This window comes from Doryrhamphus excisus, linkage group LG6 (assembly GCF_037039965.1).
Source record: "Doryrhamphus excisus strain RoL-2023G ecotype Guam linkage group LG6, RoL_Dexc_Guam_v1.1, whole genome shotgun sequence".
NCBI classification, from domain to species: domain Eukaryota; kingdom Metazoa; phylum Chordata; class Actinopteri; order Syngnathiformes; family Syngnathidae; genus Doryrhamphus; species Doryrhamphus excisus.
Genome location: NC_136362.1, coordinates 3353734 through 3378571, shown reverse-complemented (window position 1 = coordinate 3378571; position 24838 = coordinate 3353734). Strand labels below are relative to the sequence as shown.

General features: G+C 35.1%; 3 protein-coding genes across 5 annotated transcripts in view; all 3 read left to right on the top strand.

Annotated features, from left to right (window-relative positions):
- Window positions 1-223: 223 nt before the first annotated feature.
- selenoo1 (selenoprotein O1) lies at window positions 224-10104 on the top strand. The gene is made up of 9 exons (XM_058086894.2): window positions 224-872; window positions 1791-1994; window positions 2068-2248; window positions 3240-3370; window positions 3528-3805; window positions 5656-5824; window positions 6691-6876; window positions 6968-7124; window positions 8258-10104. The coding sequence occupies exons 1-9, from the start codon at window positions 322-324 to the stop codon at window positions 8489-8491; spliced, it is 2091 nt and encodes a 696-aa protein (XP_057942877.2). The 5' UTR covers window positions 224-321; the 3' UTR covers window positions 8492-10104.
- Window positions 10105-11280: 1176 nt separating this feature from the next.
- mapk12a (mitogen-activated protein kinase 12a) lies at window positions 11281-17392 on the top strand. The gene is made up of 12 exons (XM_058086895.2): window positions 11281-11583; window positions 13040-13169; window positions 13237-13295; window positions 13364-13475; window positions 13564-13593; window positions 13672-13719; window positions 13883-13997; window positions 15786-15857; window positions 15930-16009; window positions 16085-16163; window positions 16265-16438; window positions 16529-17392. The coding sequence occupies exons 1-12, from the start codon at window positions 11465-11467 to the stop codon at window positions 16594-16596; spliced, it is 1086 nt and encodes a 361-aa protein (XP_057942878.2). The 5' UTR covers window positions 11281-11464; the 3' UTR covers window positions 16597-17392.
- Window positions 17393-21146: 3754 nt separating this feature from the next.
- mtss1la (MTSS I-BAR domain containing 2a) overlaps window positions 21147-24838 on the top strand; it is a 48367-nt gene continuing 44675 nt past the window's right edge. For all 3 annotated transcript variants that reach the window (XM_058086618.2, XM_058086620.2, XM_058086619.2), the window contains exon 1: window positions 21147-21935. In XM_058086618.2, coding sequence (XP_057942601.2) covers window positions 21867-21935 — 69 coding nt within the window. In that variant the 5' untranslated portion in view covers window positions 21147-21866. The remainder of the gene's footprint in view (window positions 21936-24838) is intronic.

Sequence of the window (24838 nt, the reverse complement as noted above, 5' to 3'; positions counted from 1 at the left end):
CTCTATACGTAATATTCTCATTGAAACACTAACATTACATCTAAACAAAATGTTCAAATGTGGTAATTAAATGCTGAAACATTAACATTACATCTAAACAAAATGTTCAAATATGGTCATTAAATGCAAGCTTAACGTGTACGCTATGAGAAAACACAGCGTATTCCTTTGTTTTCTCATAGCGTCTGTTTCCGACCGGACGAATAACAAAGTAACACCACACGCACACACTTCCGCCGGTACTTCCGGATTATGAAAGCATGACGAAGAAGTCCTGTAAATGCGCCAGACAAGTCAACAGATGGGCGTCACAGCAGTTTAATGGCGCTAGGAGTACATCGACCAATCATAGAAAGGATTTTCAGACGACGTGTGCCCGCATTTAGGTTCCTATCAGTCGGAATGGATGACATGGGTCTTGCCGTGACTCGTTCCCGGCTGGAGCGGCTCGACTTTGACAATGTCGCCCTGAAGAAACTTCCAGTGGACCCCAGCGAGGAAGATGGCGTACGACAGGTGAAAGGAGCTTGTTTCTCCCGGGTTACTCCGCAGCCGCTGAGCAAGCCTCGCTTTGTAGCGGTGTCTCACGGAGCTCTGGCTCTGCTGGGGCTCGACCAGGACGAGGTCATGGACGACCCTCTCGGGGCGGACTATCTCAGTGGCTCTAAAGTCATGCCTGGATCCGAGCCCGCTGCGCATTGCTACTGCGGCCACCAGTTCGGACAGTTCGCCGGCCAGCTGGGCGACGGAGCCGCCTGCTATCTGGGGGAGGTCAGGGTGCCACCCAACCAAGACCCCGAACTGCTCCGGGAAAACCCGAGCGGCCGATGGGAGATTCAAGTGAAGGGAGCCGGTCTCACGCCTTATTCCAGGTACACTTTTGTGCTTAGTCACAATGACACTGGACCAGTTTAGACCTGCACATCCCCTAAACAGCTCTCAGCATAATGGATTTAATTCAGGGGTCTCAAACACGCATCCCGCGGGCCAAATGTGGCCCGCAGGACACTACTTTGAGGCCCCTACGTTTGATTAATGTTCATGTTAAAGGTTAAATAACTGTTAATAGTTATCCTCCCTATCCGTGTGGAAGTGGTAAGTTTTTGGCTATTTAAGTTGAAAGGAAATAACTCGAAGGCTACCGTTTTGGTCGCTAGCGCTCTAGTTTGCGAGTTAGCATGTGGCTAAACACCCTGAAAAAAATAATTATTATATATATTATTATATATATTATTATTATTATTATTATTATATTTATTTATTACTGATTGATTTTATTTATTCTTGATTTATTTATTTATTTTTCATCTTATTTTGTGAAGAAAAATAAAAAGTAAGATATTTGAGAACAGTGGAATGTTTTATCAGAGCTTTTCTTGTAGAAAATTGGAACCAAAGCGAAGTTTTTTTTATTTTTTATTTTTTAATAAATTTAATAAATAAATAAATTATCATCATAATTGATCTACTTTGCTTGAATAGGTTATTGATTGTTTGTAATTACGTTGTACATTGTTTGTTTTTTTTTTAAAGCAAATTAGGAGACTTGCCAAAACATCGTGTTGCTGCTGGATGTTCATCGGTGGTTGGAGATAATTAGTGGTGGTTTTTATTTTCTGCAGAAAAAAAGTTTATTCATTTTTTTTGTTTTTAATAAATGTTTTTTTTTTTTTTTTTTTTTTCTGGAAAACCCAGTCTCACCCAGACCCGAGCTCCAGTGGCCCCCCAAGTAGCAGCAGATTCTGGACATTTGACAACATACTTTGTATATTGTGTTTCTCAATCCGTAGACAGGCTGATGGTCGCAAGGTTCTCCGTTCCAGCATTAGAGAGTTCCTTTGCAGCGAGGCTATGCACTTCCTGGGTGTCCCCAGCACCAGAGCAGGTTCTGTGGTCACATCAGACAGCCGAGTCATCAGAGACGTCTACTATAGCGGGCACCCTCGTCATGAGAGATGTTCTGTGGTTCTCCGCATTGCACCGACCTTTATCAGGTGAGGAACGTCTCTTTACCCCTGGAAACGTGAGTAGAAACGTGGTTCTGCTTTCTGTCCGCTACCTGAACAGGTTTGGTTCTTTTGAGATATTCAAGCAGGCGGATGAGTTCACCGGTCGTCAGGGTCCGAGCTATGGACACGATGAGCTGCGAGTGAGGATGTTGGATTATGTCATCGAGATGTTCTACCCCGAGATCCAGCAGCAGCAGCACTCGGACCGAGTGGAGAGGAACGTGTCTTTCTTCAGAGAGGTGTGCGACCACTTGAATACCGCGCATGTTTATAAAGCGAATGGATTAGATCTGACGTCACAGACTGGGTGAAGATGTGATGGATAGGTCAGCGACTACTTGTGCTGAGTCATGTGATTAGCTCTCAAACTAGAGAGCTAGCGACCTAAACGGTAGCCTTCAAGTTATTTCTTTTAAACTTAAATAGACAAAAACTTACCACTTCCACACGGATAGGGAGGATAACTATTAACAGTTATTTAACCTTTAACATGAACATTAATCAAACTTAATATTTTTTCTGGGTACATGATACCACTGGAGCTCGGGTCTGGGTGAGACTGGTCCGCATCAGGTTTTCCAAAAAAAAAAAAAAAATGCATTTATTAAAAACAAAAAAATTTAAAAAACTTTCTACAAGAAAAGCTCTGATAAAACATTCCACTGTTCTCAAATATCTTTATTTTTATTTTTCTTCACAAAATAAGATGAAAAATAAATAAACAAATCAAGAATAAAGAAAATCAATCAGTAATAAATAAATATAATAATAATAATAATAATAAAACGGCAAATAATAAAAACTTAAGAAACCACATACAAATTATTTTTTTCCGATTTAAAATAAACAAAGCATTATTAGAGCCTATTATTAGGTCTTGAGACACATGCTAACTCGCAAACTAGAGCGCTAGCGACCTAAACGGTAGCCTTCAAGTTATTTCCTTTAAACTTAAATAGCCAAAAACTTACCACTTCCACACGGGTAGTGAGGATAACTATTAACAGTTATTTAACCTTTAACATGAACATTAATTAAAACGTAATAATTTTTTCTGGGTACATGATACCATACAGCATCCATATCAAACTTAAACTTTTATATCAAGGCGGGGGCCTCAAAGTAGTGTCCTGCGTGCCACATTTGGCCCGCCGGACGCGTGTTTGAGACCCCTGCTGTAGGGTTTTAATGACGTCGGACACTTTTGTATGACCTCCCATTTGTATGAAGGTGATGAGGCGGACGGCTCGACTCGTCGCTCAGTGGCAGTGTGTCGGATTTTGTCACGGCGTTCTGAACACGGACAACATGAGCATCCTGGGACTGACGCTGGACTACGGTCCATATGGCTTCATGGACAGGTGAGATGGTTCCAAAGTCGCTGGATGGATTAATAATCCTCATACTCGGGGTCTAGCGCTGGGGGCCACAAAAAACAATATTGTGTTCCAATCTCGCCCGCGGGTCTTGAGTTGGACACCTCGCTTCTTCATCATTGTTTCTTACTTCCCCAATCAGGTTCGATCCAGATTTCATCTGCAACGCCTCAGACAACTCGGGACGCTACTCCTACCAGGCCCAGCCGGCCATTTGCCGCTGGAACCTCATCAAGTTAGCAGAAGCCCTCGATCCGGAGGTCCCACCGCACCGGGCGGAGGCTATCATGGAGGAATATTTGGATGTGTATAACAACTTCTACCTCCATAATATGAGGAAGAAGCTGGGCTTGTTGCAAAAGCAGGAACCCGAGGATGAGATCCTGATCACGGAGCTGATGCAAACCATGCACAACACAGGTGAGATTCCATGGCTGACTTCACCTTTTGGCGGCACGGTGGTCGAGTGGTTAGCGTGCAGACCCCACAGCTAGGAGACCAGGGTTCGATTCCACCCTCGGCCTGTGTGGAGTTTGCATGTTCTCCCCGTGCATGCGTGGGTTTTTTTCCGGGTACTCCGGTTTCCTCCCACATTCCAAAAACATGCTAGGTTAATTAGCATCTCCAAATTGTCCATAGGTATGAATGTGAGTGTGAATGGTTGTTTGTCTATATGTGCCCTGTGATTGGCTGACGACCAGTCCAGGGTGTAAAATTAAAATTAACGGACAGAGAGGTTAACTATTAACCTATTAACCTTAAAATTTAATTTTAATTTTAATTTTAATTTTAATTTAAATTTTAATTTAAATTTTAATTTTAATTTTAATTTTAATTTTAATTTTAATTTTAATTTTAATTTTAATTTTAATTTTAATTTTAATTTTAATTTTAATTTTAATAGGTTAATAGGTTAATAGGTTAATAGTTAACCTCTCTGTCCGTTAATTGTTATTTAAAATTTTAATTTTAATTTTAATTTTAATTTTAATTTTAATTTTAATTTTAATTTTAATTTTAATTTTAATTTTAATTTTAATTTTAATTTTAATAGTTAACCTCTCTGTCCGTTAATTGTTATTTAAAATTTTAATTTTAATTTTAATTTTAATTTTAATTTTAATTTTAATTTTAATTTTAATTTTAATTTTAATTTTAATTTTAATTTTAATTTTAATTTTAATTTTAATTTTAATTTTAATTTTAATTTTAATTAAAATTTTTATTAAAATTTTTATTTTAATTTTAATTAAATTAAAATTAACGGACAGAGAGGTTAACTATTAACCTATTAACATTAAAATTAAAATTAACGGACAGGGAGGTTAACTATTAACTTATTAACCAAAATTAAAATTAACGGACAGGGAGGTTAACTATTAACTTATTAACCAAAATTAAAATTAACGGACAGGGAGGTTAACTATTAACTTATTAACCAAAATTAAAATTAACGGACAGGGAGGTTAACTATTAACTTATTAACCAAAATTAAAATTAAAATTAAAATTAAAATTAAAATTAAAATTAAAATTAAAATTAAAATTAAAATTAAAATTAAAATTAAAATTAAAATTAAAATTAAAATTAAAATTAAAATTAACGGACAGGGAGGTTAATTATTAACCTATTAACCTTACAATTAAAATTAACGGAAAGAGAGGTTAACTATTAACAAATTAAAATTAAAATTAAAATTAAAATTAAAATTAAAATTAAAATTAAAATTAAAATTAAAATTAAAATTAAAATTAAAATTAAAATTAAAATTAAAATTAAAATTAAAATTAAAATTAAAATTAAAATTAAAAAAATAATCTTAATAAATTCTCACTTTTCTCCCCATAATATTATGACTTTAATGCCTTGTTTGGCATAATATTACAAATTTAACAAAAAAAATTAACATTTCAACTATATGCCACTAAAATGACATTTTTTTTGCAAAACAATAATAAGTTTATTCATATAAACAAAATTTTTCACTTCATATTTTGACTTTATTCTCGTAAAATGATGTTGAGTTCTTCTTCCTTGTTTCCTCCCACATTCCAAAAACATGCTCGGTTAATTAGTGGACAAGATCGCCACCTACAGGACGGAAGTGGGAGGACAGTTCTTGTATTGGAGCTAGAAAAGTGTACTAAATGTCACCTAACATAGAAAGTTGTACATTTGTTTGAAAGCGGCACTCTGATCAAACGTAAGAACGTCTAATTCTGCCTTTCAGAAGAATAATATCACATACTTCTCGGTCCGTTTCCATGCAGGAGCGGACTTCACCAACACTTTCCGCAGTCTGAGTCAGATCTCCTGTCCCACGGAGGGAGGAAATGGCACAGAAGAGGATCTTGTCAAAGAAGCGGCAAAGATGCTCCTGGAGCAGTGTGCCTCTTTGGAGGAGCTCAAAGCTGCCAACAAACCCACCATGGACCCACGGTGAGCCGCCTGGGCCTTTTAGCCTGCACACCCAAGTTTGTAAATATTTTATTTTGAAAGGATATACAATATGGCTTTTATAGTGAAATCGTTTTTCCATTCAAATTCCTATTGTGCTCACATCTAGGAGTCGCCAATTAACCGAGCACAGGGGTCTCAAACATGCGGCCCGCGGGCCAAATGTGGCCCGCAGGACACTACTTTGAGGTCCCCGCCTTGATATGAAATTTTAATGTTAGCGCCGCCCCGCAAGTTTTGATATTGATGCTGTATGGTATCATGTACCCGGAAAAAATTATTACGTTTGATTAATGTTCATGTTAAAGGTTAAATAACTGTTAATAGTTATCCTCACTATGCGTGTGGAAGTGGTAAGTTTTTGGCTGTTTAAGTTGAACGGAAATAACTTGAAGGCTACCGTTTAGGTCGCTAGCTCTCCAGTTTGCGAGTTAGCATAAATGCGTTTTTTTTTTTTTTTGATGTGGCCCAGTCTCACCCAGACCCAAGCCCCAGTGGCCCCCAAGTAAATTGAGTTTTAGACCCCTGACCGAGGATGTTTTTGGAATGTGGGAGGAAACCGGAGTACCCGAAGAAAACCCACACAGAGATGGCCGAGTTTGGAATTGAACCCTGGTCTCCTAGCTGTGAGGCCCGCGTGATAACCACTTGACCACCGTGCCACCGGAACTTTTTTCCGTTATGTTTCCAAAGCATTCTGAATCAGATATGTGCCGGGTTTTGGAAAAGAACTTTCCAAAACCTAGGACCTTCCGTAGTACTGTTCATACTTTGTACCTTTAATGGTATGATCCAGGTACCACATGGAAGTATCAACCTCCTACCGTTGTCCGCTATTCCCCCTCCAGGCAGTTGGCGATGCTGCTATCCATGGCACAGAGCAATCCCGCGCTCTTTCAGATGATCTCAGACCAGACGACGATAGCGAGGCAGCTCGAGCGACTCAGCAAACTGAAGGAACTCACGGAGACCAGCGAGGAAGATCATAAAACCAAGCAGACCGAGGAGTGGACCCGCTGGATCACACGCTACATGTGAGACACAGAGGGAGGAGAGCGAGGACCAGCAGGAAATGGGCTGTTGGCGGTTGTACTATCAGTTTCCTGTTGTGTCATTGTGGGGCAGGAAGCGTCTGGCACAGGAACTGGAGGGCGATGGAGATGTGCGGGCCATGCAGGAGGAGAGGGTGAGGGTGATGGACGGCACCAATCCACGTGTGGTACTCCGAAACTACATTGCCCAGAATGCAATTGAAGCTGCTGAGAAAGGAGACTTCTCTGAGGTACAGTGATGGAGGAAATTATTATTTTATTATTTTATTATTTTATTATTTTATTATTTTATTATTTTATTATTTTATTATTTTATCATTTTATCATTTTATCATTTTATCATTTTATCATTTTTATTTTATTGTTTTATTTTGTTATTATTGTTTTATTGTTTTATTTTGTTATTATTGTTTTATTATTTTATTATTATTGTTTTAATATTTTATTATTTTATTATTATTGTTTTAGTATTTTATTATTTTATTGTTTTAGTATTTTATTATTTTATTGTTTTAGTATTTTATTATTTTATCATTTTATTATTATTGTTTTATTATTTTATCATTTTATTATTATTGTTTTATTATTTTATTATTATTGTTTCATTGTTTTATTATTATTGTTTTATTTTATTATTGTTTTAGTATTTTATTATTTTATTATTATTGTTTTAGTATTTTATTATTTTATCATTTTATTATTATTGTTCTATTGTTTTATTGTTTTATTATTATTGTTTTATTATTATTGTTTTATTTTATTATTGTTTTATTTTATTATTGTTTTAGTATTTTATTATTTTATTATTATTGTTTTAGTATTTTATTATTATTTTATTATTGTTTTAGTATTTTATTATTTATTATTATTGTTTTATTATTTTATTATTATTGGTGTATTATTTTATTATTTTATTGTTTTATTGTTTTATTATTATTGTTTTATTATTATTGTTTCATTATTATTGTTTTATTATTATTGTTTTATTGTTTTATTATTTTATTTTATTGTTTTATTGTTTTATTTTATTATTATTGTTTCATTGTTTTATTTTATTTTTATTGTTTTATTATTGTTTTATTATTATTGTTTTAGTATTTTATTATTTTATTTTTTTATTATTATTTTATTATTATTATATTATTATTATATTATTATTATATTATTATTATATTATTATTATATTATTATTATATTATTATATATTAATTATATAAAAAATAATCATAATACAGTTCTTCCAATATTTCCTTTTTTTTTTAAATACATTTTTGTGGCCACTGTATATGAAGGGATGCAAAATAAATAAATCCACATCCCGACATATTCAAGTTATGATGGTCCATGCGTGTCTACACTGCAGGTTCAGCGGGTCCTCAAAGTTCTGGAGAAGCCCTTCTCCTCCCAGCCTGGTCTGGAGGCCCCCGCGTGGGTGGGGCAAAGCGGCGCCATCCAACAGAGCGAGAGAGACGACGACGGGGTCCAGGAAGAGCAACAGGAAGAGGCGGCGGCGGCGGCGGCGAGCAGACACCCCATTCCGTACGACAGCAAACCTCCAGCATGGTCTCAGGGTATCTGCGTCACATGATCTTCGTAAATAACTTCCCTGAACTTCATCATCTGCCCTATAAAAGTAGCTTATAGTAAGTTGCCACATTTTCCACCAGCTGTTGATTATTATGACAGCTTGTATTATATCTTTGATGGGCAGGTGTCAGGGAAGTGGTACCGTGAGGTTCAATGCCCCATAAGGAGCATCACTGACACAAAGCAGTCAGGAAATAAGTGGATGTTTCAAATTCTAAGCATGATAGCGGAACCCCATTTTATTCCCTGCCTTGTTTTGGAGCTTGATGGCTGTTCATGACGACTCAGACGACAAGTCCCGCCCCAGGACCCGTCTGAGGCTGATAAATAAACCTGTGGGTTTGCGCCTCAACGTACACTTTTAGATTTAGACATTTTTTTTTTGCTAGCTTTAGCCGTCACAACAAAAGATTGCACTTGGAGATTTCACTAAACCACATTAAAGAAAAATATGTAATCAATTTTTAAAGCTAGGCGTCTTTTATGACAGGGGTCTCAAACTCAATTTACCTAGGGGCCGCATCAGGTTTTCCAAAAAACAAATTTATTAAAAACAGAAAAATTAATAAACTTTGCTTTGGTTCCGATTTTCTACAAGAAAAAAATATTCCATTGTTCTCAAATATCTTAATTTTTATTTTTCTACACAAAATAAGATGAAAAATAAATAAATCAAGAATAAAGAAAATCAATCAGTAATAAATAAATATAATAATAATAAAAAACTTACCACTTCCACACGGATAGGGAGGATAACTATTAACAGTTATTTAACCTTTAACATGAACATTAATCAAATGTAATATTTTTTTCTGGGTACATGATACCATACAGCAGGGGTCTCAAACTCAATTTACTTGGGGGCCACTGGAGCTTGGGTCTGGGTGAGACTGGGCCGCATCAGGTTTTCAAAAAAAAAACAAAAAAACGCATTTATTAAAAACAAAAAAAATTTAAAAACTTCGCTTTGGTTCCAATTTTCGACAAGAAAAACTCTGATAAAACATTCCACTGTTCTCAAATATCTTAATTTTTATTTTTCTACACAAAATAAGATGAAAAATAAAGAAAATCAATCACAGTAATAAAAAACAAATATAATAATAATAATAAAAGGGCAAATAAAAACTTAAGAAACCACATATAGTTGGTGGGTAGACAAATTATTTTTTCCACATTAAAATTAACAAAAAATTATTAGAGCCCTGTAGACATGACAAAACACAATTATAGTCACATTTATACTCTTTATTTACAACATATTGCGCAACTGCAGCGTCTTTAGCCACATGCTAACTCGCAAACTAGAGCGCTAGCGACCTAAACGGTAGCCTCCAAGTTATTTCCTTTTAACTTAAAACACCAAAAACTTACCACTTCCACACATATAGGGAGGATAACTATTAACAGTTATTTAACCTTTTAACATGAACATTAATTAAAACGTAACAATTTTTTCCGGGTACATGACACCATACAGCATACGTATCAAACATTAAACTTTCATATCAAGGCGGGGGCCTCAAAGTAGTGTCCTTGCGTGCCACATTTGGCCCGCGGGCCGCATGTTTGGGACCCCCGTTTTATGACATGAAGATGGCACATTTTCTTTAGATCCTAACAAGAGTTCATCCCAAAGTTCATCCTCACCGAAGAGCGTTTGTGTTACATAACGGCGTCCCCGGCTGCAAATGAATTGTTCTTTACAACATAAACATTTGGTTAAGTAAAGCCACGCAGGCTCTGATCTTCAGCAAGCTGACTTTTTCCTCGCCAAGGAGACAATCCAAGGTGTGTTTTTCACATAATTTTCATGTCCAAGCAAGTCCTCGACACCTCCCTTCCCCCCCCCCCCCCGCACTTGTTTGCATGAAGCTACATGCAAGAGCCAACCTGGCAGTCGACTTATTTCAAGCAGTTTGGAGACTTTTTTTGATTGTTTGTTTTTTTTTAATGTGTGTGCACTGAATACATAAGAGGTGGCCAATACTAGAAATAACTAGAAATAAATATTTTTGACTAGTTTGGTGATCATGAAGATAGTTTATTTAATATTTTTCTCAACACACTTATTTATGAAGAATTTAAGGAGTATTTAATGCAACAATATATGCTATGTGACATCACTTGATATTGATATTGACCCAGATATTGAAAATAAAGTCATAAATGTACAATAAAAAATGACCTTTGCACTCGGGAATAAACTTGGCCCGAGACAGCTATGAAAAGGGGGGACTGATGTGACCTTTGGCATGTGGGGCGGGCAGGGGGGGGGGCGCAAGTGAGTGCTAGACGTGCTAATCTGTATACTCAGATGTACTGTTTTGCTGCCACATAATAAATAAAAGCTTGTCTTAAGCAAGAGGAAAGTTGCCTTCCTATTTTCCCAAATGTACAATTGTAATATCTTGTAATATCACCACTTTTTTATTATATAATTATTTATATAATTTATACATATTATATATAATTATTTATTTATTATATTATTTATTTAAAATTATATAATTTACAACTCTGATTATATGTCCATATTTGGTCATATGAGTGTTAAGGTGACTCTAGGGTTGTTACTAATGTCCAGAAGGCTCTAATATTTCATCCTGGATTTAGAAGGTCTGAAATCATCACGAAAAATGAAACCTAAATAAAAAACAAAAGCCATTCAAAACAATAAATATTGTATGTGAACACAATGATAAGTAGAATTAGTGAAAAAAAAAAACGGAAGTTGCCTCCATCGCAGTGCCGCGTTAAGCAATTTCCGGGTGTTTCACCTTGGCTCAGGAGTCGGGAGTGGCTCGGGTTGACTCGGGCCGACTCGGGCGAGTCCGCTTCAGCGCCTGCGCACCAACGCGCAATGATCATAGGTTAGCTTACAGGAGCCGAAGCAATGGACTTATTGTAGCTCTCTGAGTGGACTGGACGACTAAATAAGAATCAAACTTTTAATTGTCGGTTTTTTTAGTCTTCAGCAGTCATGACCAAACGTGTCAGGCCGGGATATTATCGACAGGAAATCAACAAAACCGCATGGGAAGTTCCGGACAGGTACCGTGATCTCAAGCAGGTGGGGACCGGGGCGTACGGAACCGTGTGGTGAGTACAATGGGAACAAAAATGGTACAGAAACACCAACAAAGTCCGAATTAAGGCTTCATTTTTCTTTCGTGGAGTTCCGTGCCAACAAAGAGGTTTCCAGGGAGGCACAGATGGTGCTATACAGCCTAGCAACCACATTATATCACTTTAGTTTCAACAAAGGGACGTCATATAAAAAAATATATATATATTTTTTAGTATCACGTGACATTTACAACCCTAAAATTACTTTTTCATTGAATTCTAATCGTAAAAAAATACATGGAAACTACTCAGAAATCTTTGTTAGCAATGATTGACACAGTGGGCGGGGCTAACTTTCAAACACCCAATCACACCATAAAGAACTCAACTCCCACAAAATGCATCATGGGGGGTTGGGTGGGGGGGGGGGTGGGGGTGCATTCCTGACATATAAATATGCTGCACATAGAAACATATGGGCCTGACCACAAATCAACACTTAGATGCAGTACACATGTAGTACTTTGTCAGTATACATGCTAATATTGAATATATGAATATTGTTTGTTCATATATTGCTCTTTTTCTTCTTAAATAATCATCATGTTTATTTTCATAATATTTTATATTATTATTATTATTATTATTTTTATATTATTTTTATAATATTTTATGGCCATAAAATTTTACTTTATTGCCATAATATTAGTTTTTCTTCAACCTAATTTTGCAAAAAAAAATATAATAATAATTAAAAAAAAAAAAAAAAATATATATATATATATATGGATGTAGACTGGATGAGATGCGGCGGTCTCATGTTCCAAGATGGCGGCGCCCAGGTGCAAGCTAGTTATTTTTGTTAGATATGCTAAGTTCATATGCTAAGTTATATATTGCCAAAAAAAAAATTCAGCTCAGTTTTGGGATGTAAGTCAAAAGCGTATATTGTTTATAGATTGCTCTTTTTCTTCTTAAATAATCATCATGTTTATTGTCATAATATTTCATATTATTATTATTTTTATATTATTTTAATATTATTTTTATAATATTTTATGGCCATAAAATTTTACTTTATTGCCATAATATTAGTTTTTCTTCAACCTAATTTTTGCAAAAATAAATAAATAAATATATATATATATATATATGGATGTAGACTGGATGAGATGCGTGTTCCAAGATGGCGGCGCCCAGGTGCAAGCTAGTTACGTCAGCTCTGTGTCGTCTGCTACGTTTTTAGTATTTAATAATGCTTTATTTATTACTATTGTTTTTTAAGCAAGTTAGCAAGCGGCTAACTTTCTAGTTTGTCGTTTGCCCTTTCCTCCATTGTTTAGCAGCTGTTAGCTTGAGCACCGTTTTGCTACGCGTAGCGATCGTAGATCCCGCCGAGATATGGAGGAGACGGGTTTGCATTGAAAAAGACGGTATAAAGGTTGCTGGCTAAATTGGAACATGTTTTCATTCTTTTTCCTTCTTGTAGCTCAGCCGTGGACTCCAGAACGAGAAGCAAAGTGGCCATCAAGAAACTCTATCGGCCTTTCCAGTCGGAGCTCTTTGCCAAGCGAGCCTACAGAGAACTTCGGCTCCTGAAACACATGAAACATGAAAACGTAAGACGGAATATTTCCTTATTTTGCTCGACTATCGTAAACGTTAGCATCTGTATGCTCGCTGCAGGTGATTGGTCTAGTAGATGTCTTCACTTCAGACCTGTCTTTGGACAAATTCCATGATTTGTAAGTACCAATAATACTGTTTACAGTACTTTTGAAGTTGCTTCTCTTACTTTCGCTTTCTATTTGAGTTACCTGGTGATGCCGTTCATGGGAACAGACCTGGGAAAGCTCATGAAACTGCAGAGGCTGTCTGAAGAAAGAATTCAGTATCTGGTGTATCAAATTCTCAAGGGGTTAAAGGTGAAGACCTCTCATTGGACCTTCTGCTGTATACAAGGCGTGACCTTTAACCCCATTTCCTGTTTCTACTGTCCTCTTTTTATTGCAGTACATCCATTCTGCCGGTATCATTCACAGGGTGAGTTAACTTGTGTTGTCAACTAACTCATCAACTAACTCCTAACCGGTTTAAAGTCACTCCTGTGGACTTTTGCAGGACCTCAAACCAGGAAACCTGGCTATTAACCAAGACTGCGAGCTCAAGGTACAAACCGTCCACGCCTTCGTGGCCCGAGCACGATCTGTGTCCTCCAAAAATAAAACAAAAATATTAACACAAATATTTAACAATATTCGCCCAAAAACGTCTCAAAAGCGTGGGGTTTCGTTGTGGGTTGTGATGTAACCACTCACGCATGTCTCAGCAGATCTTGGACTTTGGTCTGGCCCGGCAGGCGGACAGCGAGATGACGGGGTACGTGGTGACCCGCTGGTACCGAGCCCCGGAGGTCATCCTGAGCTGGATGCACTACACCCAGACTGGTAATGGAGATATGAGATATGGATGCAAAAGGGACTCTGCCAGATCTTGGACTACCAAAACTTTATTGCAAAGATCCAGTGAACAGGCCGGAACTTGAATGGCTGGAAGTGGAGAGAATGATTATTGAATATTTGGCAGGTGAACTCAAGTCCGGACGGCTCACGTCTTCTTCTTCTTCTTCTTCTCTAGAAGAAGTTCTTATTCCTGCATGGTTTCATTCCCTGACTGCAGTAGCCTGCATCTCAGTGCTCATTAGCAAGGCACAGGAGGAAGGTTCATCAACCGACTAATTCATTGACTAACTTGTGTAAGTGTGAGACACGGGTGTCCAAAGTGCAGCCCCGGAGCCTTTTGCGGCCCACAGCGGTTTTGTTAATGGCCCAAAAATAGAATTTTACAAGAAAACTAAATAATATTAATAACAAAAAAAATCAATTTGTATTTTAAAGTCATAACAAACAAAAGTAAATAAAGTTGTACCAGTTTACCAAAACTAAATAATATTAATAACAGCAAAAAAAAATCAATTTGTATTTTAAAGTCATAACAAACAATAAAGTTGTACCAGTTTACCAAAACTAAATAATATTAATAACAGCAAAAAAAATTAATAAATTGTATTTTAAAGTCGTAACAAACAAAAGTAAATAAAGTTGTACCAGTTTACCAAAACTAAATAATATTAATAACAGCAAAAAAAAATTGTATTTTAAAGTTGTAACAAAAAAAGTAAATAAAGTTGTACCAGTTTACCAAAACTAAATAATATTAATAACAGCAAAAAAAATCAATTTGTATTTTAAAGTCATAACAAACAAAAGTAAATAAAGTTGTACCAGTTTACCAAAACTAAATAATATTAATAACAGCAAAAAAAATTAATTTGTATTCTAAAGTCGTAACAAACAAAAGTAAATAAAGTTTTTATCAGTTTACCAAAACTAAATAATATTAATAACAGCAAAAAAAATCAATTTGTATTCTAAAGTCGTAACAAACAAAAGTAAATAAAGTTTTTATCAGTTTACCAAAACTAAATAATATTAATAACAGCAAAAAAAAATAAATTTGTATTTTAAAGTCAAAACAAACAAAAGTAAATAAAGTTTTACCACTTTACTAAAACTAAATAATATTAATAACAGCAAAAAAAAAGACAAATTTGTATATTAAAGTCATAACAAACAAAACTGAATAAAGTTGTACCAGTTTACCAAAACTAAATAATGTTAATAACAGTAAAAAAAAAAATTTGTATTTTAAAGTCGGAACAAACAAAATAAAATGGTTAAAAAAATAAACTAATAATAAATTTAAAAAATAGTTGTACCAGTCATTTTAGGTTGAGGGGAAAAATTTACATTATTATGGGAATAAAGTCAAAATATTATGGGAATAAATTGATAATTATGACAAGGGAATTGACTGAAAAAAGTGGAAATAGTCGATAAAAAAATAGAAAAAAACAACAGCATAAATGGAAAAAAGCTGTAATATAATATATTGTCAAAATATAAAAAAAAATATCATGAGGGACAATAATTTCATTTTATAATAATAATAGTTTTAAATAAAGTTTTTTGGGTCCTGGATCCCAAGTTCCAGAAGAACACATCACATGTTCAATCCCGGTGTGGTCTTCACCAGGACACCCCTGTGTTACATCATTTTTGGTCTCCCCCTCTCACTTGTAACGCCTAGCGTTGCCCACTAGAGGGCCCCCCAACATGGCGCCTGTGAGCTGTGCTGCTTCTGACCAGTATCTTCTTCTTCTTCTTCTTCCTTAGTGGATATTTGGTCAGTGGGTTGCATCATGGCGGAGATGTTGCTGGGAAAGCCTCTTTTTCGGGGCAACGACCGTATCCTTTGACTCGGCACACTCGCAAGGATGCTTAGAACTACTCTTTTCCATCCTTGACCTCTTTACCCAGACCTCAATCAGCTGACAGAGATCATGAAGATCACAGGAACGCCTTGTCAGGAATTTATCGCGGAACTCGAGTCGGAGGATGTGAGTTAAATTTTGGCGTTCATAAATGGATCCTCAGCATCACGTATGACTTTTTGGTTGCATTTTATTCCCCAGGCCAGATGCTACATCAAAAGTCTTCAGAAGGTTGAGAAGAAGGACCTTCAGAAGGTGTTCCCTAATACTAAACCACAAGGTGGGGCTTGCAGGTTCATCTTTTCCACTTCGTTAGTGACCACCAGGATGCAAGGTTGATGTGACCCCGCCCCCACCCACCCATCCACTTGTGTGTTTTAGCGGTGTCTGTGCTGGAGCGCATGCTTCTGCTGGACCCGGGTAGCAGAGTATCGGCGGCGGACGCCCTACTGCTGCCGTACTTTTCAGAATTCCGGGAACCCGAGGAGGAGACTGAGGCTCAGCCGTATGACCACTCGCAGGACAACACGGACCAACCCCTGGAACAGTGGAAACGTAAGTACAGGGGGGGGGGCCCCGAACGCTAGCGTAAACACACTTGGACCAAATACCGAACTAGTTTTAACGGATTTGGTTCTTCTTCAGGTCACACCTTCACAGAGATCTTAACCTTCAAGCCGGTAGTTCCAGAATCCAAGGAAACTTCTCTGTAGGACATGAAGAACTCGGCGTCGAGTCCGGCTTTCCTTTGACCCCCCCAACCCCAACCCCAAGCCAAGGTTTGCCTCCACTAACCTCAACCGCATGAGGAGACCAGGATCTCAGGATCTGAGAGGAACCAATCCCATCACTTTGTTGTGATCACCACGGGGCTCAGGTACATCAACAAAACAAGTACATAAATACTTAGAAATAGTACTTCAAATACACAGAAAGAGTCCTTCCTATTTACTATAATATACTATAATATACTATATATATACTATAATATACGATTTGTATTGATTTATATTACACGCTTTTTTAACAGGATTTTTGCGGGAAATATTTGGAAGTTTTTATCAACTTTTATTTCATAATTCCAATTTAGCCTTGGGATGTTTTTTTTCTTTCCGGATTTGGGAAAACTGACTTCCATACGCTTTTGATGTATTTTCCACAATATTAATCCTTTTCACTTTTTTTTTTTTTTTTTTTTACATTGAAATATTGTTTACACATATTTGTATAAAGCAGTTGTTCAATTTTACCAAACAAAAAAAATATTTTAAAAATATTATACGAAATATTCATACGCTTATTTTTTCATTCTCAATCAATAATTTTTTAATGGCTCAACAATAGAAATGCTAACACGCTAAAGAAGATGCGACGCACGTCCGCTAGCATGACACAGCGGTGCTTTGTTCATAAAAACAATAGCGTGGGTTTTTATTGGGGGCATTTTTATGGATTATTATTTTGTATTGTGAGATTATTAAACCTGCAATACAAGTCTGATGTTTGTGTGTACACCACCTTATCATCTTATATAAGATAACATCGCTTTATAATCTTATGTAAGATTACACCACCTTATCATCTTATATAAGATTACACCACCTTATCATCTTATATAAGATTACATCACTTTATCATCTTATGTAAGATTACACCACCTTATCATCTTATATAAGATAACATCACTTTATAATCTTATATAAGATTACACCACTTTATAATCTTAAAGATTACACCACCTTATCATTTTAAAGATTACACCACCTTATCATTTTATATAAGATAACATCACTTTATAATCTTATATAAGATTACACCACCTTATCATCTTAAAGATTACACCACCTTATCATCTTATATAAGATTACATCACTTTATAATCTTATATAAGATTACACCACCTTATCATCTTATATAAGATTACATCACTTTATAATCTTATATAAGATTACACCACCTTATCTTCTTATATAAGATTACATCACTTTATAATCTTATATAAGATTACACCACCTTATCATCTTATATAAAATTACACCACCTTGTCATCTTATATAAGACTACACCACCTTATCATCTTATATAAAATTACACCACCTTATCATCTTATATAAAATTACACCACCTTATCATCTTATGTAAGATTACACCACCTTGTCATCTTATATAAGACTACACCATTTTATAATCTTATGTAAGATTACACCACCTTATCATCTTATATAAGATTACATCCCTTTATCATCTTATATAAGATTACACCACCTTATCATCTTAAAGATTACACCACCTTATCATTTTATATAAGATAACATCACTTTATAATCTTATATAAGATTACACCACCTTATCATCTTAAAGATTACACCACCTTATCATCTTATATAAGATTACATCACTTTATAATCTTATATAAGATTACACCACCTTATCATCTTATATAAGATTACATCACTTTATAATCTTATATAAGATTACACCACCTTATCTTAAAGATTACACCACCTTATCATCTTATATAAGACTACACCACCTTATCATCTTATATAAAATTACACCACCTTATCATCTTATATAAAATTACACCACCTTATCATCTTATATAAGATTACACCACCTTGTCATCTTATATAAGACTACACCATTTTATAATCTTATATAAGATGACACCACCTTGTCATCTTATATAAGGTTACACCACCTTGTCGTCTTATATAAGATTACACCACCTTGTCATTTTATATAAGATTACACCACTTTATCATCTTATATAAGATTACACCACCTTATCATCTTATATAAGATTACACCACCTTATCATTTTAAAGATTACACCACCTTATCTTATATAAGATTACACCACCTTATCATCTTAATTACACCACCTTATCGTCTTAAAGATTACACCACCTTATCGTCTTAAAGATTACACCACCTTATCATCTTAAAGATTACACCACCTTATCTTATATAAGATTACACCACCTTATCATCTTAAAGATTACACCACCTTATCTTATATAAGATTACACCACCTTATCATCTTAATTACACCACCTTATCGTCTTAATTACACCACCTTATCGTCTTAAAGATTACACCACCTTATCGTCTTATCTAAAATTACACACATTGTCATTTTATGTAAGATTATGCCACCTTGTCATCTTATATAAGATTACGCCACCTTGTCATCTTATATAAGATTACACCACCTTGTCATCTTATATAAGATTACGCCACCTTGTCATCTTATATAAGATTACACCACCTTGTCATCTTATATAAGATTACACCACCTTGTCATCTTATATAAGATTACACTACTGTATACCAGCCTGTGCTATCCTCATTGTATAAACAATCCAGCCCCCCCCCCCCAATGAAGCAACAGATTGCGTTCCTGCAGCGGCTAAATGGGATGAAACATAAGCATTCCGTCATGGCTACTTCACGTACCCTAACGTCCACGTATGCAGGAAGGTTATATAAGCAGCTGAAGCGCTCCTGATCCTGATTCCCACCAGGATGATGATTGGCTTCACTCGGACAGCCTGACTGGGAGAGTGACACGGAACAGAAAGCATCCTTGCTGATTTATGGACGTGCTTGGGAATGTGCACACGTATCCGTGGCATGGCCAAAACAGAACATGCTGTTTTTCCAGGGATGAGGAATGTCAGCATCTGAGTTTGGGATTCCTCCCGTTTTATTCCGCCTTCCAGTGAGTATGGAAGTCATCATTTGTCATGATGTCCCTGCTCGTCTGTCAGAACTAAACAGGAAGTGCAAACTGTCAGCATTTTCTTTCGATAAAAAACCCACAATGTGTAAAAAGGGAAACTGTCGCCTCACAGAGGGGTGTGACCACTTCCTGGCCAGAAGCAGTGACTTCCTGTGTACCCCGCCATGGTACAGTGTAATGTACTAGTACTAGTACTAGTACTCTTTCTATAACCTTATCACAGATATTGTTCACAGTCTGTTGCACAGGTGGGCCCGAGACTGGTCACAGTAAAAGGCTGCTTCCAAATGTTTCTACTGTTCTTGAGTGTACAGTACGTGTATTGGAAGTACAGTATATTCATTCATTCATTCATTCATTCATTGGCAATGGTACCATCAGAAGAAAGTAGTCATCCCTCGTTTATCACCGTTAATTGGTTCCAGACCCGCCTGTGATCAATACTTTTACAGAAAGTAGGATTCCTTATTTAGAAATCATTTTTCAATGAATGAATGAATTTAATGAATTCATTAATTTACTGAATGAATGAATGAATGAATTAAATGTATGAATGAATTTAATGAATGGATGAATGAATGAATTTAATGAACTAATGAATTTAATCAATGAATAAATGAATGCATTTACTGAATGAATGAATTTAATGAATGGATGAATGAATGAATGGACGAATGAATTAAATGTATGAATGAATTTAATGAATGGATGAATGAATGAATTTAATGAACTAATGAATTTAATCAATGAATAAATGAATGCATTTACTGAATGAATGAATTTAATGAATGGATGAATGAATGAATGGACGAATGAATTAAATGTATGAATTAATTTAACGAATGGATGAATAAATGAATTTAATGAATGAATAAATGAATGAATAAATTTAATGAATGAATGAATATAATGAATGGATGAATGAATGAATTTAATGAATGAATTAATGAATTTAATGGAAGAATAAATGAATAACTTTAATGAATGAATGAATTTAATGAATGAATGAATGAATTTAATGAATGAATGAATGAATTTAATGAATGAATAAATGAATAACTTTAATGAATGAATTAAATGTATGAATGAATTAAATGTATGAATGAATGAATAAATGGATCAATGAATGAATTTAATGAATGGATGAATGAATTAAATGTATGAATGAATGAATTTAATGAATGGATGAATGAATGGATGAATGAATTAAATGTATGAATGAATTGAATGAATGAATGAATTTAATGAATGGATGAATGAATGAATTAAATGTATGAATGAATGAATGAATTTAATGAATGGATGAATGAATGAATTAAATGTATGAATGAATGATTGCATTTAATGAATGAATGAATGAATTTAATGAATGGATGAATGAATGAATTAAATGTATGAATGAATGAATGCATTTAATGAATGAATGAATGAATTTAATGAATGGATGAATGAATGAATCAAATGTATGAATGAATGAATGAATTTAATGAATGGATGAATGAATGAATGAATGAATTTAATGAATGCATTTAATGAATGAATGAATGAATGAATGAATGAATGAATGAACAAAACAATGGAACATAAATAAGTCATTTCCGGTGGATGAATTGAACTGATTGAGCTGGTTTCCATTTCAACTTTGACAATAAATGCAAATATTGGCAAAGGTAGTAACACAAGCATATGTCAATACACGCACACACACGCAGGGGAAAGTCTGTCCAATAGGAACACGAGCTTGACTGCGTTTGCGTGGAGGAGGGACGAGAGAAGGAGGGGTCACTCCTCCTTGTCTCCGCCCCCCTCTTCAACCCTGGCCCCGCCCCCCCTCCCGCCCCATTCCCATGGATCTTGTTACTGGAGGCTCCTCGACATCTGCTGCCCGGTTAACAACAGTGCGCGCTCCCGCGTCACGAGCCCGCGCCTCCTGTCCCTCTAACTCTGGACCACCGAGCTTCTCTTGGATTTTGGATCATGAGGAGCGAGCGTACATGTGTCCTCCACGCTTCCCGGCTCTAGCTCACCTCGCCGAGGACGCGGTTCCTGCTCCTGGTCCTGGTTCCTCTCCTGGTCCCTCTCCTGGTCCGGCATCGTCGAGCGGAACACTTGTGTTTTTGTCCGGGTTCTCCTCAGGCTGCTGAAGGCTTCGCATCCCGTCTTTGCTCCGGGAGAGGACGACCGTGGGCGGATGTACACAGCGGACGTGGGTTTCTATTGGAAGATCTGAGAGCGAGCATGGAGTCCGTGGAGAAGGAGTGTGGAGCGCTTGGTGGATTATTCCAAGCTGTCGTCAACGACATGAAGGTAGGACCGAAAAGCCCCAAAACTAGCAAGAAAAGTAGACAGGCACCATATTATTTTCCTGTGTGGTTTGTTGCTCTACACTTTATGATCGCACACATTTTTTTTTACTGCCTTTGTGTATTTCAACCCCCCCCCCTCACCCCCCCCCCCCCCCACTGCAAACAGCCCTGCAGGACAAACTGGGAGATGAGATGTTTCCCTTTGTGTTATTTGCATAAAAAGTGCAGCTTGTCTTGTGTTCAAATGTTCCTTATATGAATCTTATATGATATGAAATATCATTTTCCTTTTAGACTAGAGTATAGAATAGACTAAACCAGACCATAAACTAGACCAGGTCACCCCAAACACCTTACCTGGATAGAACACCGGTTGGGTTTCATCCCAGCTTCAACGTGTTTGCTAGGCTGGCAGTCAGTCATGGAGGGATGCTCTTCATCCAGGTCATATGCTATCTATCTATCTAGTAACTATATAACTATATAACTATCCAACTATCTATCTAACTAATCATCTATCTATCTAGTAACTATATAACTATATAACTGTCTAGGAACTATCCAACTATCTATCTAACTAATCATCTATCTATCTAGTAACTATATAACTATATAACTGTCTACTAACTATCCAACTATCTATCTAACTAATCATCTGTCTATCTAGTAACTATATAACTATATAACTGTCTAACTATCCAACTATCTATCTAACTAATCATCTATCTATCTAGTAACTATATAACTATATAACTATCCAACATCTATCTAACTAATCATCTATCTATCTAGTAACTATATAACTATATAACTGTCTACTAACTATCCAACTATCTATCTAACTAATCATCTATCTATCTAGTAACTATATAACTATATAACTGTCTACTAACTATCCAACTATCTATCTAACTAATCATCTATCTATCTAGTAACTATATAACTATATAACTGTCTACTAACTATCCAACTATCTATCTAACTAATCATCTGTCTATCTAGTAACTATATAACTATATAACTGTCTAACTATCCAACTATCTATCTAACTAATCATCTATCTATCTAGTAACTATATAACTATATAACTATCCAACTATCTATCTAACTAATCATCTATCTATCTAGTAACTATATAACTATATAACTGTCTACTAACTATCCAACTATCTATCTAACTAATCATCTATCTATCTAGTAACTATATAACTATATAACTGTCTACTAACTATCCAACTATCTATCTAACTAATCATCTATCTATCTAGTAACTATATAACTATATAACTGTCTACTAACTATCCAACTATCTATCTAACTAATCATCTATCTATCTAGTAACTATATAACTATATAACTGTCTACTAACTATCCAACTATCTATCTAACTAATCATCTATCTATCTAGTAACTATATAACTATATAACTGTCTACTAACTATCCAACTATCTATCTAACTAATCATCTGTCTATCTAGTAACTATATAACTATATAACTGTCTACTAACTATCCAACTATCTATCTAACTAATCATCTATCTATCTAGTAACTATATAACTATATAACTGTCTACTAACTATCCAACTATCTATCTAACTAATCATCTATCTATCTAGTAACTATATAACTATATAACTGTCTACTAACTATCCAACTATCTATCTAACTAATCATCTATCTATCTAGTAACTATATAACTATATAACTGTCTAACTATCCAACTATCTATCTAACTAATCATCTATCTATCTAGTAACTATATAACTATATAACTGTCTACTAACTATCCAACTATCTATCTAACTAATCATCTATCTATCTAGTAACTATATAACTATATAACTGTCTACTAACTATCCAACTATCTATCTAACTAATCATCTATCTATCTAGTAACTATATAACTATATAACTGTCTACTAACTATCCAACTATCTATCTAACTAATCATCTGTCTATCTAGTAACTATATAACTATATAACTGTCTACTAACTATCCAACTATCTATCTAACTAATCATCTATCTATCTAGTAACTATATAACTATATAACTGTCTACTAACTATCCAACTATCTATCTAACTAATCATCTGTCTATCTAGTAACTATATAACTATATAACTGTCTAACTATCCAACTATCTATCTAACTAATCATCTATCTATCTAGTAACTATATAACTATATAACTATCCAACTATCTATCTAACTAATCATCTATCTATCTAGTAACTATATAACTATATAACTGTCTACTAACTATCCAACTATCTATCTAACTAATCATCTATCTATCTAGTAACTATATAACTATATAACTGTCTACTAACTATCCAACTATCTATCTAACTAATTATCTATCTATCTAGTAACTATATAACTATATAACTGTCTACTAACTATCCAACTATCTATCTAACTAATCATCTATCTATCTAGTAACTATATAACTATATAACTGTCTACTAACTATCCAACTATCTATCTAACTAATCATCTATCTATCTAGTAACTATATAACTATATAACTGTCTACTAACTATCCAACTATCTATCTAACTAATCATCTATCTATCTAGTAACTATATAACTATCTAACTGTCTAGTAACTAACTGTCTAGTAACCATCTAACTATCTAGTAACTAGCTAACTATCGAGTAACTATCTAACTATCAAGTAACTAGCTAACTATCGAGTAACTATCTAACTGTCTAGTAACTATCTAACTGTCTAGTAACTATCTGTCTAGTAACCATCTAACTATCTAGTAACTATCCAACTATCCTAACTAGCCAAATGTCCTAACTGTCCTAACTGTAACTATCTATCTATCTAACTAACTAACTATCTATCTACCTAACTATCTAGTAACTATCCAACTAACTATCTAACTATCCAACT

Bases quoted from the DNA above. Each gene is read 5' to 3' on its own strand.
- mapk12a (XM_058086895.2), top strand. From the start codon at position 11,465: ATGACCAAACGTGTCAGGCCGGGATATTATCGACAGGAAATCAACAAA. The intron at 13,476-13,563 runs GTGAAGACCTCT...TTTTTATTGCAG, and splicing joins AAATTCTCAAGGGGTTAAAG to TACATCCATTCTGCCGGTAT. The intron at 13,998-15,785 runs GTAATGGAGATA...CTTCTTCCTTAG, and splicing joins GATGCACTACACCCAGACTG to TGGATATTTGGTCAGTGGGT.